The 17,390-nt window shown below is 39.3% G+C and overlaps 1 protein-coding gene across 2 annotated transcripts; it reads right to left on the bottom strand.

The window, feature by feature from the left end:
- Positions 1 to 9,956: 9,956 nt before the first annotated feature.
- On the bottom strand, positions 9,957 to 15,522 carry LOC308393370 (uncharacterized protein). 2 transcript variants are annotated; one of them, XM_080877082.1, is made up of 7 exons: positions 15,185 to 15,522; positions 14,286 to 14,366; positions 13,377 to 13,518; positions 13,120 to 13,235; positions 12,632 to 12,858; positions 12,307 to 12,413; positions 9,957 to 11,614 (listed from the first exon to the last, which is right to left on the bottom strand). In XM_080877082.1, exons 1-7 carry the CDS (start codon positions 15,435 to 15,437, stop codon positions 10,348 to 10,350), a joined length of 2,193 nt encoding a protein of 730 aa, XP_080733208.1. In that variant the 5' UTR covers positions 15,438 to 15,522; the 3' UTR covers positions 9,957 to 10,347. The 2 variants fall into 2 exon arrangements, with proteins under 2 accessions (XP_080733208.1, XP_080733207.1); XM_080877081.1 differs by having other exon boundaries at positions 9,958 to 11,617.
- Between the last annotated feature and the right edge of the window lie 1,868 nt (positions 15,523 to 17,390).

Raw genomic sequence — 17,390 nt, 5'->3', positions numbered from 1 at the left:
CCCACTGTATCACATATGCAGGACACCTTAAACTAGTTTTTTAATTAAGCAGCAAGGCAGAACAAAGTCGGGGCTGTATCAAGACACGCGGAATAAACCCCAATTCAACCAGACCCAGAACTGATCCAGAATTAAAACAGGATGTAGTGCTGTTTTAATTCCAGTTCAAAATCAGGACTACTGAGGATTTAACCAAGACAGAACCAGAATCAGAACTAGATGATAGTAGCACTAAAAATCATCATAGACCTGCACTACACTTATTTTTTTTTATTCTACCAAAGTCCACTATTTAGATTGAGAAAAGTTTATATAATTATTCAGCCTTGTTGTGCAAACAAGCCTGCAGAACTTAGTAAATATAGAATTTGAAAAATAGCAAACCTAAAAAGAAACACTAGGTACGAGATACATGAGTACCTATGATACGGTGATACTTCTGGCAAACGACCATTTGACTAACATGTGTGTCTCACCTGCTCTTGTTCATCTCTGTTCTGTCCTCATTCTCCATCTCCCTCTCTGCTCCTCTCTCTCCCTCTTTGTGCTGACAATCATCAAATATACAATTGAAACCACATATTTATGTACTCTTCAGATAAAAACACTTTTTTAATTGTAAGATCAAATCAGACTAAATGTTTATTTTTTTAGATTGATAAATATAAAAAACATATTTGTTAACTTTAAGAGTAAAGAGAGAAACTATCTGTATTTCTTAATTGTAAATGGCACCAAATTGTATTCAAATTGAGCCACACTTATGGAGCTCCACAATTGTTTTCCTGGTGTTTTGGTTGACATCTCTTAATTTTCCCATTTCAAAGAAACAGGCTCTGTGTTTTGCCTTATATGCATCCACAGCTGTGCCACCAATTTACTCACATGGACTCTACTAACCTATCAGAGGCTTCTTCAGCTCAAAATGGAATCGTCTGGAGTTTTCTTATTAATTAACAATAAACTTAGTGTACATGTACTCCTAAATTTGATGAAAATGATAAAACAATAGACAGCTCTTTCTCTCTTTAACTAATTCAAAAGATATTTCAATATTTATTTATCCAAAACAGAACAAGTTTACTCTAAATTGATGTTGTACAGTAAAAAAATTCTCTTGTGTTTTCCCTAAAGTGTATGTAAATATCTAGTTTAAACTGTGAATATCCTGCTGTGTATTGAAATTCCTCTTGTTTTGCATAGAAATATGCTGAACAACATACAAACCATAATATATAAAATACTACCAGAGTTTTTTCTTTGAAAGAAGCTTCGGGTGATCCGAAGGGCCAGCTCTGTTCTAGGATGCCCTCTGGACCCAGTGGAGGTGGTGAGTGACAGGAGAACGGCGGCTAAGCTGTCATCCCTGATGGACAACATCTCCCACCCCATGCAGCAGACTGTGACAGCACTGAGCAGCTCCTTCAGTGGGAGACTGCGGCACCCACGGTGTGGGACGGAGAGATTTCGCAGGTCTTTCCTCCCCACTGCTGTCAGACTCCATAATAAAGACTTTAACTGATCAAGCACACACATCCATACATATGCAATAATACTAAGTGCAATAATCCTTTCTGTCATCATTGTATTTTTACTCAGTTGTATATAGTATTTGTATTTGTATTCTATTTTTATCTTATTGTATATTTATTTTATTTTATTCTACTGTATATAGTATTTTATTTTATTCTATTCTGTACAGTTGTGTACTGTATTTATTCTTATTGTATTCTAATTTTTGCCTCATAACTTTTGCACTGTCCACTTTCTGCTGTGACAAAACAAATTTCCCACGTGTGGGACTAATAAAGGTTATCTTATCTTATCTTATGTCCATTCTTGTATATTAGTGCATTACTGAAACCGATTTATTTAGCCTGGAGGGAAACAACTGAAAATATGAAATAAACACACATGTAAGCTAAGACTCTCTAAAGAAACAGCTTTGTTGTTGTTCGGCTTTTCATTTCGCCATTTGTTGATTCACTTGAAGAGCAAGTAACGTAATATGGGTCAGGCGATCAGTTTGATATCAATCTTTCGTGATACACCGTCATATTTACATTATTTGTACAGTACAAATGATTTGCTTTGGTATCTGGTCAAACTTCCATTCTCCTCTGTCTGCCTGGCTCCGTTTCTCCAACAGCGCACTCGCAAGCAGCAGCTGCCCCGCCCCCTCGCTCAGTCGCTTAGTGCCTGAGCTCGGATCATACCAATATTAGGGGGGATTTACGCACAGTCGTAAATTCCCACAGTGTGCACTATGTGCTTCGAATATTGTGTGTAGTTTTTGTTTTATACAGTTGTCAGCCAGGCATCTAACTATGAAAAAATTACACTCCAAAAGACGCCAGGCTTCTGAAAAAACAACCCGGGCTTAAGCCCAGTAAGCCACCCCCCCGCTCCGCCACTGCATTAGCTAAGGCTGCACTTTTTGCAGCGAAACTATTTCTGTATCAGTAATATGTTTTCCTTTTGTCTTTTAATAATCTCGTGGAACTGCACATGATTATTTGTAGCTACACTAAAAAAAAAGGGATTGGCCAGCTCTTGGATTTACGTAAGCACCTTGCGTGTATTTAACACAATTGCCTCATGGTTTAAAGTTAAGTGTAACTATATAGTGTAAAAACTACATAATATGCAGAGCGGATAGATAAGAATTGTTCATATCATGTTTGAGTGAAGTAAGTCAATGATATAGCAATGTTAATTCTCGCGACACTGCACGGGATTTCAGTCTTGCACGCTTTGGATTGTGGTTTCAGGAAGGCATCCATCTCAGTCAAGTCGAACAGCTGCCTCTACGTTTTTTTGGTATACCGAAAAAAGTAAATTGGGTGGTTGTTACATTAAAAAAGTCTACCTTGTAATTTGAACACAAAATTTTCATGTTTCTATCTTGAACGTAATTAAATCATGTAGGATCTGTACGAAATTCAACAACTTAATTTGTTCTTGTTGAGATGACCTGATACAATCTAGTAAGAGTGGTTAGTTGCTGGACTAATGAAATTAACAAGATCACATGAGATTTCAAACTGCAGGAAAATCACTAGAGTTATAAGAGGCAGACAACTACACACACACAACGTATATGCTATTGCTATTTATTGTGGTTTAACCTGTCAAGGACAAAAACGTACAGAAAATTCTGCATTAAGCCTTGATATTGTAGCTTTCCCACTCAAAAAAATGAAACGTTGACTTTAATTAAAATTATTTTGTCAACAGGTTCCACGAAATTGCGTTGTGTTAGTTTAAAGCAAAAATCTTTAAGTCATCTAATTTTAAAAAACTACTTAGGATTAACAAGAGATATTTAAGACTAAATCAAGTTATGGTGTATGAACATAAATTATGTATTTACAGGTTAGATAGTTTAGATTAGTTACTTAAACACATTTCTTATTTGTGGCAGTAAAATGTTAAATTTAAGTTAGATTAATTCAAATATTATATTTTCAGCCACCTTATGCTTTACTAATTAGTTTTACAGCTCTGCATTTCGAGCAGCCCTTGAATTGGGACAGCCTTCGTCGCGTCGCTGTGACGTAATTGGCCTTAAAATGCGGCCTTTAAGGCTGCAGACCCTGAATTGGGATACAGCCTATGTTGTTCCAGGAACAACACCAACACGATAATATCAGATCATCCCAAGAGGCACAGTCAAACACTCATGCGCTGTCCATGGTCCTGAAATGATCACAGTTTCGCAGGAGTGTAATAACAGCACTTTGATTTGGACCCATATAAATAAAACAGAACTGAACTAAATACTTTTTTCACATGTTTTTAAAGCTAACATAACATAACATAAATTAATTGATCAGACTGATGTCCATACAGAGGCTCATTATTTTTAGGACAGTCCGTGATGTCATCCCTCTGCTCTGCTCTCTCTGTTTTGCAGCCATTTCTCTTTGTGATTGTCATGCTGGCTCCATGTTTGTTCTTCATCTTTGAGTAGATGATGCTTTTTCCACACAGCAATAACTGTGACCATAGCAAGCACCCTTTTTTGACGTTTAATATCTGTGTAATTAGCAGTGAACTGCAAGTTGCAGATGTTAGAAAATCAGTTTGCGCCCTTGATTTAAACAGTGTTGGGGTTCATTATTTTTTTCAAAGTAATGTATTACACTCTACACATTACTTTTCTTAAAAGTAATGCAACACATTATTATTTAATTACTCACTGGAGAGTGTAATTTGTTACAATACTCATTACGTTACATTCTCATTACTCTATAATTAAAAAATATAAACCTGTAGGCTATAGTCCCACATAGAACACTGTCCTAATGAGGACACATATTTTTCCCTGAGTCTACATGTGAATGCCAACAACACAAAGTAACTTTTAAAGTGTTACACCAGATTTTTAAGTTCCGCCCAACATAAATATTCTCCAGCATATATTTTGCACCTTTAGAAAGGAACTTGAAATGCATATGCAAGAAGGTCACTCGCAAAAATCTCTACACATAGTCCTCTCTCTGCGCGCTCTTGGTAAATACAGAGAGTGTTATTATTATGCCAAAACCTAGTTTGTGCTGATGCAGCCCATTATCAGAGACGGAGGTTTGGGCAGAAAAATGAAAAGATGAGATGAAAATGACTGACATTCTTCTACCACGGCCTTGTGGAAAATCTCAGATCAGTGCCCCTCAGAAGCATATTGAATTCAGAATCTGCATCCTGGAGGACTCTCAGATTGATATGCTCTCCGACAAGGTTAACAGCTTGTTATTTAATCACAGAAACATTAAAAGAATTAATCTATGTTAAAAAGTCTGAAGATTTCATACTCTCCCAATCTGAACTCCAACTGATTCCTCCCTCAGGAATATTCTGATATTTTACAGTGACGGTGTCTGCTGTAAAATAAGAAGGCATAGGATACATTATCACTGATATGCAAATTACACCCAACTTTATCTGTCTATGAAGCCAGATAATACACACCAGTAAGTTAAACTGCAGGAATGTCTTAAAGACATTTAGACCTGGATGGCTGCTAACTGAACTTAAATTCAGATAGAACTGAGGTTATTGTACTCGACCCTGAAAATCTTAGAAATATGGTATCTAACCATGATGAACTCATGATGAACTCTTCCCTTCCAGTGACTAAGTATCCAGTGCAGTACCTGAAGTGTCCTCATGGTCTACAGGAAGCTGAGTTCCTGGACTTGCTGAGGTCCGCATTTTTTCATGTGTGACTTTTATTACTATTAATGAAGGCTACTCGCCACCGAGTTAACATTGTTAGCTGGCGTTAGCTACGGTTAGTTCATAGACTGCAGACTGTTTGGCCGTTTCTAAATACAGGGAGTGCAGAATTATTAGGCAAATCAGCACGTCACTTGGCCACCAGTTTGGCCATATTTCAGAGCTGCAACATCACTGGAGTGCCCAAAAGCACAAGGTGTGCAATACTCAGAGACATGGCCAAGGTAAGAAAGGCTGAAAGACGACCACCACTGAACAAGACACACAAGCTGAAACGTCAAGACTGGGCCAAGAAATATCTCAAGACTGATTTTTCTAAGGTTTTATGGACTGATGAAATGAGAGTGAGTCTTGATGGGCCAGATGGATGGGCCCGTGGCTGGATTGGTAAAGGGCAGAGAGCTCCAGTCCGACTCAGACGCCAGCAAGGTGGAGGTGGAGTACTGGTTTGGGCTGGTATCATCAAAGATGAGCTTGTGGGGGCTTTTCGGGTTGAGGATGGAGTCAAGCTCAACTCCCAGTCCTACTGCCAGTTTCTGGAAGACACCTTCTTCAAGCAGTGGTACAGGAAGAAGTCTGCATCCTTCAAGAAAAACATGATTTTCATGCAGGACAATGCTCCATCACACGCGTCCAAGTACTCCACAGCGTGGCTGGCAAGAAAGGTGATGGGTTTAGATTTTATTATTGTCATTTGTATTAGGAAATATTTAACCATATATGCTTAGAGGTGTATAATCATTGTGTAGTGATAGGATGTGTGATCTTTAGCAGGCTGCAAAGGCTGGGAGCATGGGAGCATGGGAGAGGTCATACCTTGTTTTATTGTTTTACAGTAGCATTACATTAACGTAGCTACGTCTGTTCTAGTCTAAGTGCCTTTTGTTTAGATGAACTGTTAGATTTTCCAGACCAGTCACACTCTGACCCCACACACACACACACACACACACACACACACACACACACACACACACACACACACACACACACACACACACACACACACACACACACACACACAGTATTCTTTGTTCACATGTATACCTAAGTAAGATGTTATATGTTAATGACCCTATGCATATTCATGTAACCACAATAAAAGGAGTGCTATGGGGAACCTGGCTGAGAGTCTGACAGAGGTCAAGTGGTGGAACGACACTTGGCTCCAGGCAGGTTTCCCTCATGCATGAGTAACACGAAGAACTTTGGTGCCTTGTGTCTTGCCTTTTGCTGTGTAGCAAGTTGTCCTTAACGTTCCAGCGAATAGGTTTATGCTACAAACCTATCAAAAGGGTATAAAAAGAATAAAAACTAATGACATGGCCTCCTTGTTCACCTGATCTGAACCCCATTGAGAACCTGTGGTCCATCATCAAATGTGAGATTTACAAGGAGGGAAAACAGTGCACCTCTCTGAACAGTGTCTGGGAGGCTGTGGTTGCTGCTGCACGCAATGTTGATGGTGAACAGATCAAAACACCGACAGAATCCATGGATGGCAGGCTTTTGAGTGTCCTTGCAAAGAAAGGTGGCTATATTGGTCGCTGATTTGTTTTTGTTTCGTTTTTGAATGTCAGAAATGTATATTTGTGAATGTGGAGATGTTATATTGGTGTCACTGGTAAAAATAAACAATTGAAATGGGTATATATTTGTTTTTTGTTAAGTTGCCTAATAATTATGCACAGTAATAGTCACCTGCACACACAGATATCCCCCTAAAATAGCTAAAACTAAAAACAAACTAAAAACTACTTCCAAGAACATTCAGCTTTGATATTAATGAGTTTTTTGGGTTCATTGAGAACATGGTTGTTGTTCAATAATAAAATGATTCCTCAAAAATACAACTTGCCTAATAATTCTGCACTCCCTGTATGTTAAAGATCAGTTTTTGTCATTCATTCATTTTGCGTATAATGTGAGTTTGTGTCATCCTAAAGTATTTCTGTTTTCTCTTCCTGTATCTCTGCCACTCTCTACAGAAGCAAACTATTGAAAAGGGGAGAGAGTGTGTCCTCAGGGCACTACCTCTTTACCTGAATGAAGACCCAAGACAAACAAATTACCCTTGCTATCTTCACCATCGAAAGAGCTGATGCGAACACTCCCCCAGCCGATGTGGGTATAACCATCTAGGGTGTTAGGGTCAGGGTCCGTTGATCGGCGGACAGAGGCGGTTTCTCGCAGCTTAAGTACAGTTTTTTGTTTTATGGCGGTTTTTCCCGAAGTCGCAAAAGTATGACGTCACAACATTCTGATTGGTCACTTGCAATGTTGATCCTGGAACAACATTTACTATGATGATCTGGGAACAACACCAACACGACCATATCAGATCATGCCTCTTCCCTCCATCACAGACACTTGTATCACCCGCTCTATCCACAAGCCACCAGAATTGTGGAGGACCCCACACAACCCTCACACACACTCTTCACCCTGCAGCCCAATGGCAAGAGGTACTGCAGCATTCGGGCCTCAATGCCAGACTGTGAAACAGTTTCTTCCCCCAGGCCATCAGACTCCTGAACACTCAGTGACTGGACTGGCACACACACACACACACACACACACACACACACACACACACACACACACACACACACACACACGCAGAGCTACATACACGTCACTACCAAACACTTATCTGCAGTATCACACACACACTAACACACACATGCAGACCATCAGACACCAAGTTACTTTTTGCACAACACTCAGTATTTTGCCTATTTCCATTACACTGTTTTGTGTGTGTATCGTCCTGTGCTGTCCAGTGTTGCACTGTCTTGTCTTGTTTCTTTGCAATTTTTGCACGTTGGACTTTATGTAGTCCTGTGTTGACTGTCTGTTATATGTCATATGTAGCACCAGGGTCTCAGAGGAATGTTGTCTCATTTCCGTACATGGTTGAAAGGACAATAAAAGCCGCTTGACTTGAAAAAAGAACCAGACATGTCTGACAGAAATTTCTCTCAGTTCTGTGTGACTGGTGGTGCTGCTGGATTTAGTTCAGTAAGAAAAACAAAACACTTGCACATTTCATGAGTGTGTGTGTCACATACCATCAGAGTGCATGCAGTTGATGTTGTGTAGCTTTACCACTAAAAGCAGTCACATGTTGGATCACAGCCCACGAGATCACGCACGATCTGATATCGTTGTGTTGGTGTTGTTCCCAGATCAACATAGTATTCTGATTGGTCACTTGCAATGTTGATCTTGGAACAACATTTACTATGTTGATCTGGAACAACATGAACACGACGATATCAGATCGTGCGAGGGAAGAGAGGCAAGGTTTGATCCCTCGAAGTGATTTATAGGAGTTTTTTTTAATATAAGAACGCTGCAGAACGCAGAATCAAAACACTGTTGTACAGTTTAGAGTCCTACTTATTCCCACTACTTGACATCAATATTTTATTCTACTTTCAGCTTGTGCTTGTAAGAATGGATAGATTGCCAGGTCTTCCACATTGCTGCAGACATAACAGAGTCAGTGCTCTGCTCCCTCACTCGCATACACAACCCCCTTTATTTTATTTGTATGACTGATGTCTGCAACTAATGTGATATTTTAGGCTATTTGTACTAAAAACAATAGCAGTACAAGGTAGTTTTGTATATATATAATTGCAGGGTTAAAGGTTTAAGACAAAACGTAAAGTATTGGTCAATTTTTATACAAACTAACAGTGTAAAATGACACAGAATACGACAGAAATCCCCCCAAAAAGATTGTTTTTCAGCTCCTAAGTTTAGAGAAGCTTCTGGATTTCAAAGTTTTATAAACCTGGATGGTTGTTTCTGTGTGGAGATTTTTTTTTTTGTTTAAGTTAACTCTTTCGCTGATCTCTCCGCGCCTTCTTTATCTCTAGTTAATTATGTTTTCATTGCGCACTCAAGTGTTTCTATTTTTTATTTGATGTTTCTCAAGGTTGGTTTTTGTTTTGTTTTGGTGAGGCTCTAATTCCTTTCCTGTGATGAAAGGCGCTGTATGAATACAGAGGAGTTCTGGGTGACAGCAGATGTTTGGCTTTTTTTTAAAGCTTTTTACTGGTTTTCGTTATTCTGACTGCCCACTTTTACAATTATATGCTGATCTAAAGTGTGTGTTAATGTACATTTGAGCCCTGAAATTGATGGGGGGTTACGGTCCAAGAGCACCCGTGAATTTTGAAAAACCTTGAATTTTGGATGTGGTAAAACAAAACTGCCTATAAATGATTTTATAGTTTACACCCTGAATATATAAATCTGGGGATGAATGACTTTAAGAACAAAATGAAAAACACTCGAGATAGCTACATGTATGATGTGGGAACGCTGGACTGCATCTGCTGGAGATGCAATTAAGAGAGATGAACAACGCTCTCGGATCGGCTACTTTCAAATCCCCGCCTCTGAGTACACTGGCATTTCAACACTCAAAGGTGCGTTTTCCTTTGAAACAACTGCGGAGGATATCTGTGGTTTCTAAGAAAAAATCTGGGAACATCTGTTTACAATGGCTGTTGGCTTGATATTAGCTCACTTCTAAAACAATTTGATTAATACAAAGTTCCCCCTGAAACACAATTAAGGGGAACAATTAGGAAACAAGATGAAACTCAAAGACTTTTAAGATGGCCAAAATCATACTAAACTAATTTTGAGAGTTCTGATTATCAGTATTACTGTGTTAAAAGAGAAAAGAAACTAACCAAGAATTCAAATAGTTAACTTTTTTCCCCTTTTTATTTAAAGCAGAGTGGTTTACATGACTAACATTTTACTGCACCAAATTTTTTACAGAACTTTGTGATTTTTTTTGTTTTATTTTATAAGCAGGTCCTTCAGTAACTTAGGTCTTTATGCCCAAAAAAATAACGATTTAGTAGAACTGTTGGTCACCAGACTACATGTTTGCTGTAAGTGACATGATGATCTAAGAACCACGTGTTTTAGCACAAAAAGTTATAAAAAGAAGAAAAAAAAAAATCCACAACACTTTTTCCAGTTTAAAAAAATGAAATATAAAGTTCACAGATTAAAAAAAAACAAAAACAAACTGCATCTGTAAGTATATTATGATAAAAAAAAAGTTGTTTTCAGTGTCGTTTAGGTTGTGGATGGACTGGGGACAGAGGTTTCCTCCACCTGGTGGCTCTTCATGTGCGTTTTCAGACAGTGGCTCTGGGTGAAGGCTTTTTCGCAGATGGTGCACTGGTACGGTCTCTCTCCGTTGTGGGTCCTCATGTGGACCGTCAGGTGTTCCTGGCGAGAGCACGCCTTCCCACAGATCGCGCACACAAACCGTTTGATGCCCAAGTGGCTCCTGATGTGGTTGGTCAGGTGAGTCTTGCGTTTGAAGAAACGGCCGCAATCGGAACAGCCGTACGGCGCCTCACCAGTGTGCACTCGCATGTGAACCTTGAGTTCGCCGTTGGACACGAAGCCTTTGCTACACACGCCGCAGACATGCGGCCTCTCGCTGCTGTGCGTCTTCATGTGAGTCATCAGGCTGCAGTTTGACAGGAAGGATTTGCAGCAGACGTGGCAGAGAAAAGGTCGCTCCCTAGCCATGTGGATCTTCTCGTGGGACTTCAGGTTCCCGGAAAGTTTGAAACGCTTCCCGCAGATTTGGCAGCCATACGGCCGCTCTCCAGAGTGAGTGAACTTGTGGCGGGTCAAAGATCGAAGGTCACAGACAGACTTTCCACAGATATTGCAGACGTATCTGTCTTTGCTGGTGTGTATCTTGCTGTGAGCTTGGAGCTGCGCCTTCAAACCAAAGGATTTTGGGCAAATGTCACATTTGTGTGGTTTCTCTTCCACATGGACCCAATGGTGAACATTCAGACCAGACATGTAAGCAAAGGTTTTGCTGCAAATCTTACATTTGAATGGCCTGTCTCCTGTGTGCAGAGAAACGTGGCTGTTAAGACCGACGATGGTGAAGAAAGATTTCCCACAATATGAGCAGTCGTGAGTTTTCTGGTGAATTCTGATATGTCTCTTCAACTCATCCACAGATTCAAACTGCTCTCCGCAAACTCCACAACCACCCTGTGGCTCCTCCAGGTGACTCCAGGTGTGTTTGATCAAGCTGCCCAGGTTCAAGTACCACACTCCACACACTTTACAGGCTATTTTACTCTTCTCTATCTCCTTCATGTCACTTTTGCGCACTTGTTTCTTCATCTTTTTTGTCACCTGGAGCTCAGAAACAGGTTTAAAGCATTTGTCTACAGCCAAGGCTTTGTGTTCATCTTTGCTGTCCACTTCCCTCTCACAGGCCTCTTCATCTGTTTGCAGGTCTTGCTTTTGTGATGTTGAGCTGCTGGCCAGCATGTCCACACTGGGACTGTCTGTATGCTGATCAGAGCTGCTGTGGAACAAAACGGTTAAAGGTAAGTTTTAAGTACTGAGCGCCTGTACATAAAAGCCATAGGTTTCGTCTACTTGCAATAACTAAAAACAACAAACTCATCCATTAGAGAACTTGAACCACAGAATTTTGGGTTTGGTATTCGTTAGATCAGAATTTGTTCCCTCAATAATTTTTTAAATTTCATGTTTTTCATTGAATTATCACAATCCAGCGTCTAGATTGAGTGAAACCCTGATCTCTGATCTCACGTAGTAGTAAAAGGTCTCTTAAGTTATGATTAATGAGTAACCGATCGTGGCTCAAGAGTTGGCGTTCGCCTTGTAATCGGAAGGTTACCGGTTCGAGCCCTGGCTTGGACAGTCTCGGTTGTTGTGTCCTTGGGCAAGACACTTCACCTGTTGCCTACTGGTGGTGGTCAGAGGGCCCGGTGGCGCCAGTGTCCGGCAGCCTCGCCTCTGTCAGTGCGCCCCAGGGTGGCTGTGGCTACAATGTAGCTGCCATCACCAGTGTGTGAATGTGTGTGTGAATGGGTGGATGACTGGATATGTAAAGCGCTTTGGGGTCCTTAGGGACTAGTAAAGCGCTATATAAATACAGGCCATTTACATCAACATTCTAGAGTCTTGTTTTTGATATCGTCGGTCAATCAAGAGCACACAAATCCTTATACCCGTTTTTATTTTTACCTTGACTGGAGTTCAGCTTCATTGTCTTTTGTTATGTCAGCATCGCTGGATGGACAGTCATCGTTTGTTGGTGAAGGGGGAAACTCTTTCTCTCCCTCCTCACTAGTCTGTAAGAGTTCATTTCCAAATTATTATCAGTACTTATGTTAACTGAGAGTAAAATAGCTAAAATTTCTTTAACATTTTTGTAAAATCTTAAAGTGTACATTTAAATCACATCATGATTGTTACATTTTAAATCTGTTATTGTGGTATAAAGAGGCAAAATTATCAAAATCCTACCAAAGTCAGAGGCAAAAGCAGCACAAACAGGTACAGCGTCTACCTTCAGGCGGATGTAGAGGGCAGAGTTTCCAATGAACATGTGGATCTCCTCTGGAGTCACAGTCTTCACTTTCAGGGGCTGGAGCCTCCGGCTTCTGTCAGTTGTGAACAAGTCAAAAGGTTCATCATCTGCCAGCTGAGGAAAGGTTGACTTCAACAGGTCCAGGAATTCAGCTTCCTGTAGACCAAGAGGGCACTTCAGGTCGTGTGCTGGGAACTTCTTGAATACTGGAACAGAAGAAATTCATCTTAAGATCAATAGTCCTTAGGCAGTCAGTAAAACCAAACCTTGCCCTAGTATTCATTAGTTCAAGTGATTAGTTGGCCAGTCTTTGACTATTTCTGATGATAAATAATGTAATTAAATATTTTTGTAAGCATTGGAAAATGCTTTGAATTAGGAACAAAGAAAAAATGGTATTAATAGCACGGCTAACACTGTACCACATAACAGACAAGTACAAAACCTTAATGATTAACATTTCATACTCGTCTTAGAGAGCACATTGGTGTGAGAGTCCTCCAGGATGCGGACTCTGAGATCTATATGGTTCTTTGTGTCACTGATGCGAGGTCTGCCGGGCTTCTTCCTGATAGTCGGAACTCTGGCGAAAATGCAGGAACTAAGTCAGTGCCATAAAAGACTATAAAGCAAATGCAAATAAACTTGGGGACCATCCACATATTGTTGGCCATATCACAAACCTCTACAGTTTGTTGTTCCTTAAAGTGGTGTTTGTTCTAACCTTGACGGCATTTTATAATCTGGGTCCTTTAGATCTTCTCGTTTTTGTCGGGAACTTGTTGGTTGCATCAACTCCTGCTCCTCTTCATCGTCATCAATGTCGTCGTACCAAAGCAGGCCCAGGCTCTCAGTGTCCTCCACACCTGGATACATCAGAAGTCACTTTTTGTTATGGTTTTTAATTTGAATCATATGATGATAAACACACGATACATGTGGTTTAGTCAGTTTGCTTTAGTAATAATTTGATTAATTGAACTCGCCTGGCGCACATTATATAAGCACTGCACTCACTTTCATGCCCTCTTTTCACTCCACATGGGGCGGCAGCTTAGGTGAGTTTGATTTGTAGTTCTCAGTTTAAATCTTTATTTAAGTTAATGACTTAAAGTCATTAACTTAAATGACTTGTTTTCTCTTTCAGAGTTTAGCAGTCCATGCGTGTCTTCCTTTAAGTTACTACTGATTACAGTGAAGTAAACCAAGATATACGGCAACTAATTGATAGCAGTTTTCTTTGCATTCTGACCAGATGAGGCCATGGTGATAAAAAATAAAAACTTTGAACCTCCTTATTAACACACAGTAGGAGGCAAATTGGTTCTAAACAGTCAGGCTGACTTTTGACTGACTGCTGGTGACAAATTGGTGATGTTTGCAAATAACTGGAGGCCAATTTACAAACATGGACAGACTGCCAACATGTTGCAATCAATCTTAATCAGTCTGTGCCAATAAGCGCAACTCATCTGGTTGCCAACTGGTTGTATTCTGGATATATACCTATATATGGGGTTACCCATGTTATAGGGTGCCTGTGTCATTTTGCAATATTCTTTATAAAAGCCTTGAACCCCCCCCCCCCCCCCCCAAAATAAAAACAATTAATGGTAAGACTGTTCAGACGTACCTGTCTGTTGCTTGGGCTGTTGCTCCTCTCTGTCCTCAGGCACGACTTCCACCTCATGCCTCTCCACATCAGGCTGTAGGACTTTGTGTTTTTTGGTCAAAAAGAACATTTGATCAATATATCAGCTTTGTGTGACTGTGGTGTTTGACTGCAGCTCCAAAGACGCTCCTTCCTGTTGATCATTGTTTTTATTATGTAAACCACTAAGAAAAAATTAACTCTAGATTCCAAAAAGACAAAAAAAAAAACCCAAAACAAAACAAAGAATGACAATCTGGGATAAGAATTAGACCAGACTCTTATGCTCTCAAGGATAACTACATTACGCCCAATGGCATATCTTGTGAGAAGAAGGGCATGGTTATGGGTTATATGGCCTGTTGCTACATGCTTTTAAGAGTCTGTACAACAGCCATGAGAGCGTGGATAATAAAAAGCAGTAAGTCAGATTGCACGCTCAAGAAGAGTTTAGTTGGGTGGTCTCAGATGTTTTCTGTTGGCGACCTCCATCTCACTGGAACAGCCTGAAGCAGCAGAAATTCTAATTAGTCCCTCAAAGTCTGAGGTCATGGCACTAAAAAATGTATGGAATAACCACTCCAGGCTGAAGGTTCTACCTCAAGTAGAGGCTTTATACACCTCAAGGTCTAGTTCAGGGGAAAAAAAAAAAAAAAATTGAATCATCTGCTCTTCTCTACACTTAAGCTGAGAGAGATTCATGCCGAATTGCAAATAACGCTAATATTATTTCCCCTGCATTCACATTTTATTGTAATTACACATCTGTATGTTTAACAGCTTGTAAACGTAAAATCAGCGATTTTTAAACGAAGTTCGGCAAATTCTAAATTTACAAATCAGCTTTTTGTGGCTGCGAGCAGCTTTATTTGTCCACTCACCTCTTCTCTCCAGAGAGACGTTAGGCTGCAGGAGCTCCAGCAGTCTCCTCTGACGGCCGATCTCTCGCCTGAAGCCCGCAGCCTCCTCCTCGTAGTCGGCTACAGTCCTCTCCACCACCGCTAAGATCTCGCGGGCGGCTGTGCTCATTTTCTCGGTGACGATTCCTCTCAGTATGTCGCTCTTAGACATGTTACCGACGCTGTCGACCGGCTCGGGGCCGCCGCTGCTGCCGCTCTTCATCCAGTAAAACATGTTTGTTTGTTTTCTCAGCTGTGTTTTGACGAAGAACACATCCACACACTACAGCGCAGGGTGCGTTTCCGGCGGATTCTGGTGCAGCTACAAATTGTGTCCGGAAAAGAAAATCAGGCGTTATTTAGTTCCCCTGCTGGTGTGACTTTTACTAGCTAACCCCAGTAAGACTGATGTCTGCTGTACATTTAAGATGCTGGTGAAAATCATGGCATTATAGTAAAGTAAGTGAAAAGCATTTTTAATGTAGCACCTTTAAGGATAAACATCATAACAAAAATGGTTAAATGTTAGAACAAAAAGTTACCCAAAAGCAAGCTTAAAAAGATTATATTTTTAGCTGCTTTTAAAACAAATCACCACATTCATAGATCTCAAGCTTCAAAAGCTCTATCTCCTCTTTTAGCCCTCAGCATTGGATGATGCACAGTCTGCATTGACCTCGGGGACCTTTACATTAGGGGCTTCTGTCCAATAGCACAGCACCGACAGAAGCACAGCATGTTACAGATACAGTAAAGGGGAATGAGAGTAAGGATATAGGCATAAATATACCACATATACACATATATAAACACAGAATATATAATATGGATAAATAGGAATACCAGTGGATTGCACATTTGAGTGATTTTACACAGTGATTATTGCTCAGTCGAATATAAGAAAATACAGTTTTATACCTATTAAACTTATATTTTTGTCATTTTACATAGAAATTGAAGAAAATATGTGTTTTTGTGACAGGGTGATAGTAACAAAGTGACTAAAGATATAATTTAAAATTGGTGCTTTGTGACGTTGTCTACACATCATTAGAAAAATTACAAGAAAGTCTGGCTGCTCGAAAACAAAATGACAGGTGACATTCAAGTATGACAAAAATGGTCATTTCTGTTATTTGGTTACTTTAACTTATTGCCCTTTTATTAAAATGGTTACATTCAGGTATTTAGCTTAAAATCATAAGGAAAAAAACTATAAAGAAAAAAAAATCAAATCTACTAATAAAGTGTTGTCTGTTAATATTCTGACTTTAATTCACTAAAGCCTCTAGATTAATTCATATTGTTATACATATATACATTACTAAATATAAAAAATAATTAAAACAAACATTAAAATTTCAGTTTAGTACTATTAACAACCAATGGTTTAGACTAAATTGGCTATATTAAAAGTAATCTAACAAATAAACAAATTAACATATTTGTCATTATTTTTATGTTCTCCATTAAACAGTTAAAATTTCAATAATTCAATAAAATGAAAAGTTAACACTATATCACATAAGCTAATATATAACACAAAAATACTCTTAACATAGGTATTTTCTAATTATTATTTTATAAATTGCATTTTATATTTAAATTTTAAAATATTAATAACTTTATTTAAACTAAATTTCACATTTTAAGGTATTTTAAAAGTATACTTTTGAACAAAAAGGTGTTTAATGTAAATGATTTTTCAAAATGTTAAGAAATGGGTATAGTGTAAGTTGTACTTTTAAATTCACATTGACATATAAATCTAGGATTTAATACAAGAAACTTCTATTTAATTAGAAATTATAGAGAAGAATTAAGAGTAAACAGGGAGGTTATTTTATTACATGAAATCTCTGAAAACTGTCTAACAGATTTTTCTTTCTGGACTTCTTCAGCTAAAATTGATAGACTCAGTGAAGAAAGGACAGTAAAGTAGGGGAAAGCATGCGGCAAGGGGCTGCGGGTCAGACTCAAACCCGGGCGGGCCGCTCTCAGCTGTATGGCATGTGGTCACCCGCTCAACGCACTGATCTAAATTTGGCTTCTTATGAAGTTACTTTTCACCCTAACCCCCTAACACAATCTTTTGATAGATTCTGCACAGGTGGGATTACTGCAGTAAACTCAAACACTGTCACAATATTGATCCAACTAGAATATTTTCCAATAAAATGTTTAATAG

The sequence above is a fragment of the Rhamphochromis sp. 'chilingali' genome (assembly GCF_963969265.1).
Source record: "Rhamphochromis sp. 'chilingali' genome assembly, chromosome: 1".
Lineage (NCBI taxonomy): Eukaryota > Metazoa > Chordata > Actinopteri > Cichliformes > Cichlidae > Rhamphochromis > Rhamphochromis sp. 'chilingali'.
The sequence above is the reverse complement of the archived record's forward strand: the minus strand, read 5'-3'. Positions and strand labels throughout refer to the sequence as shown.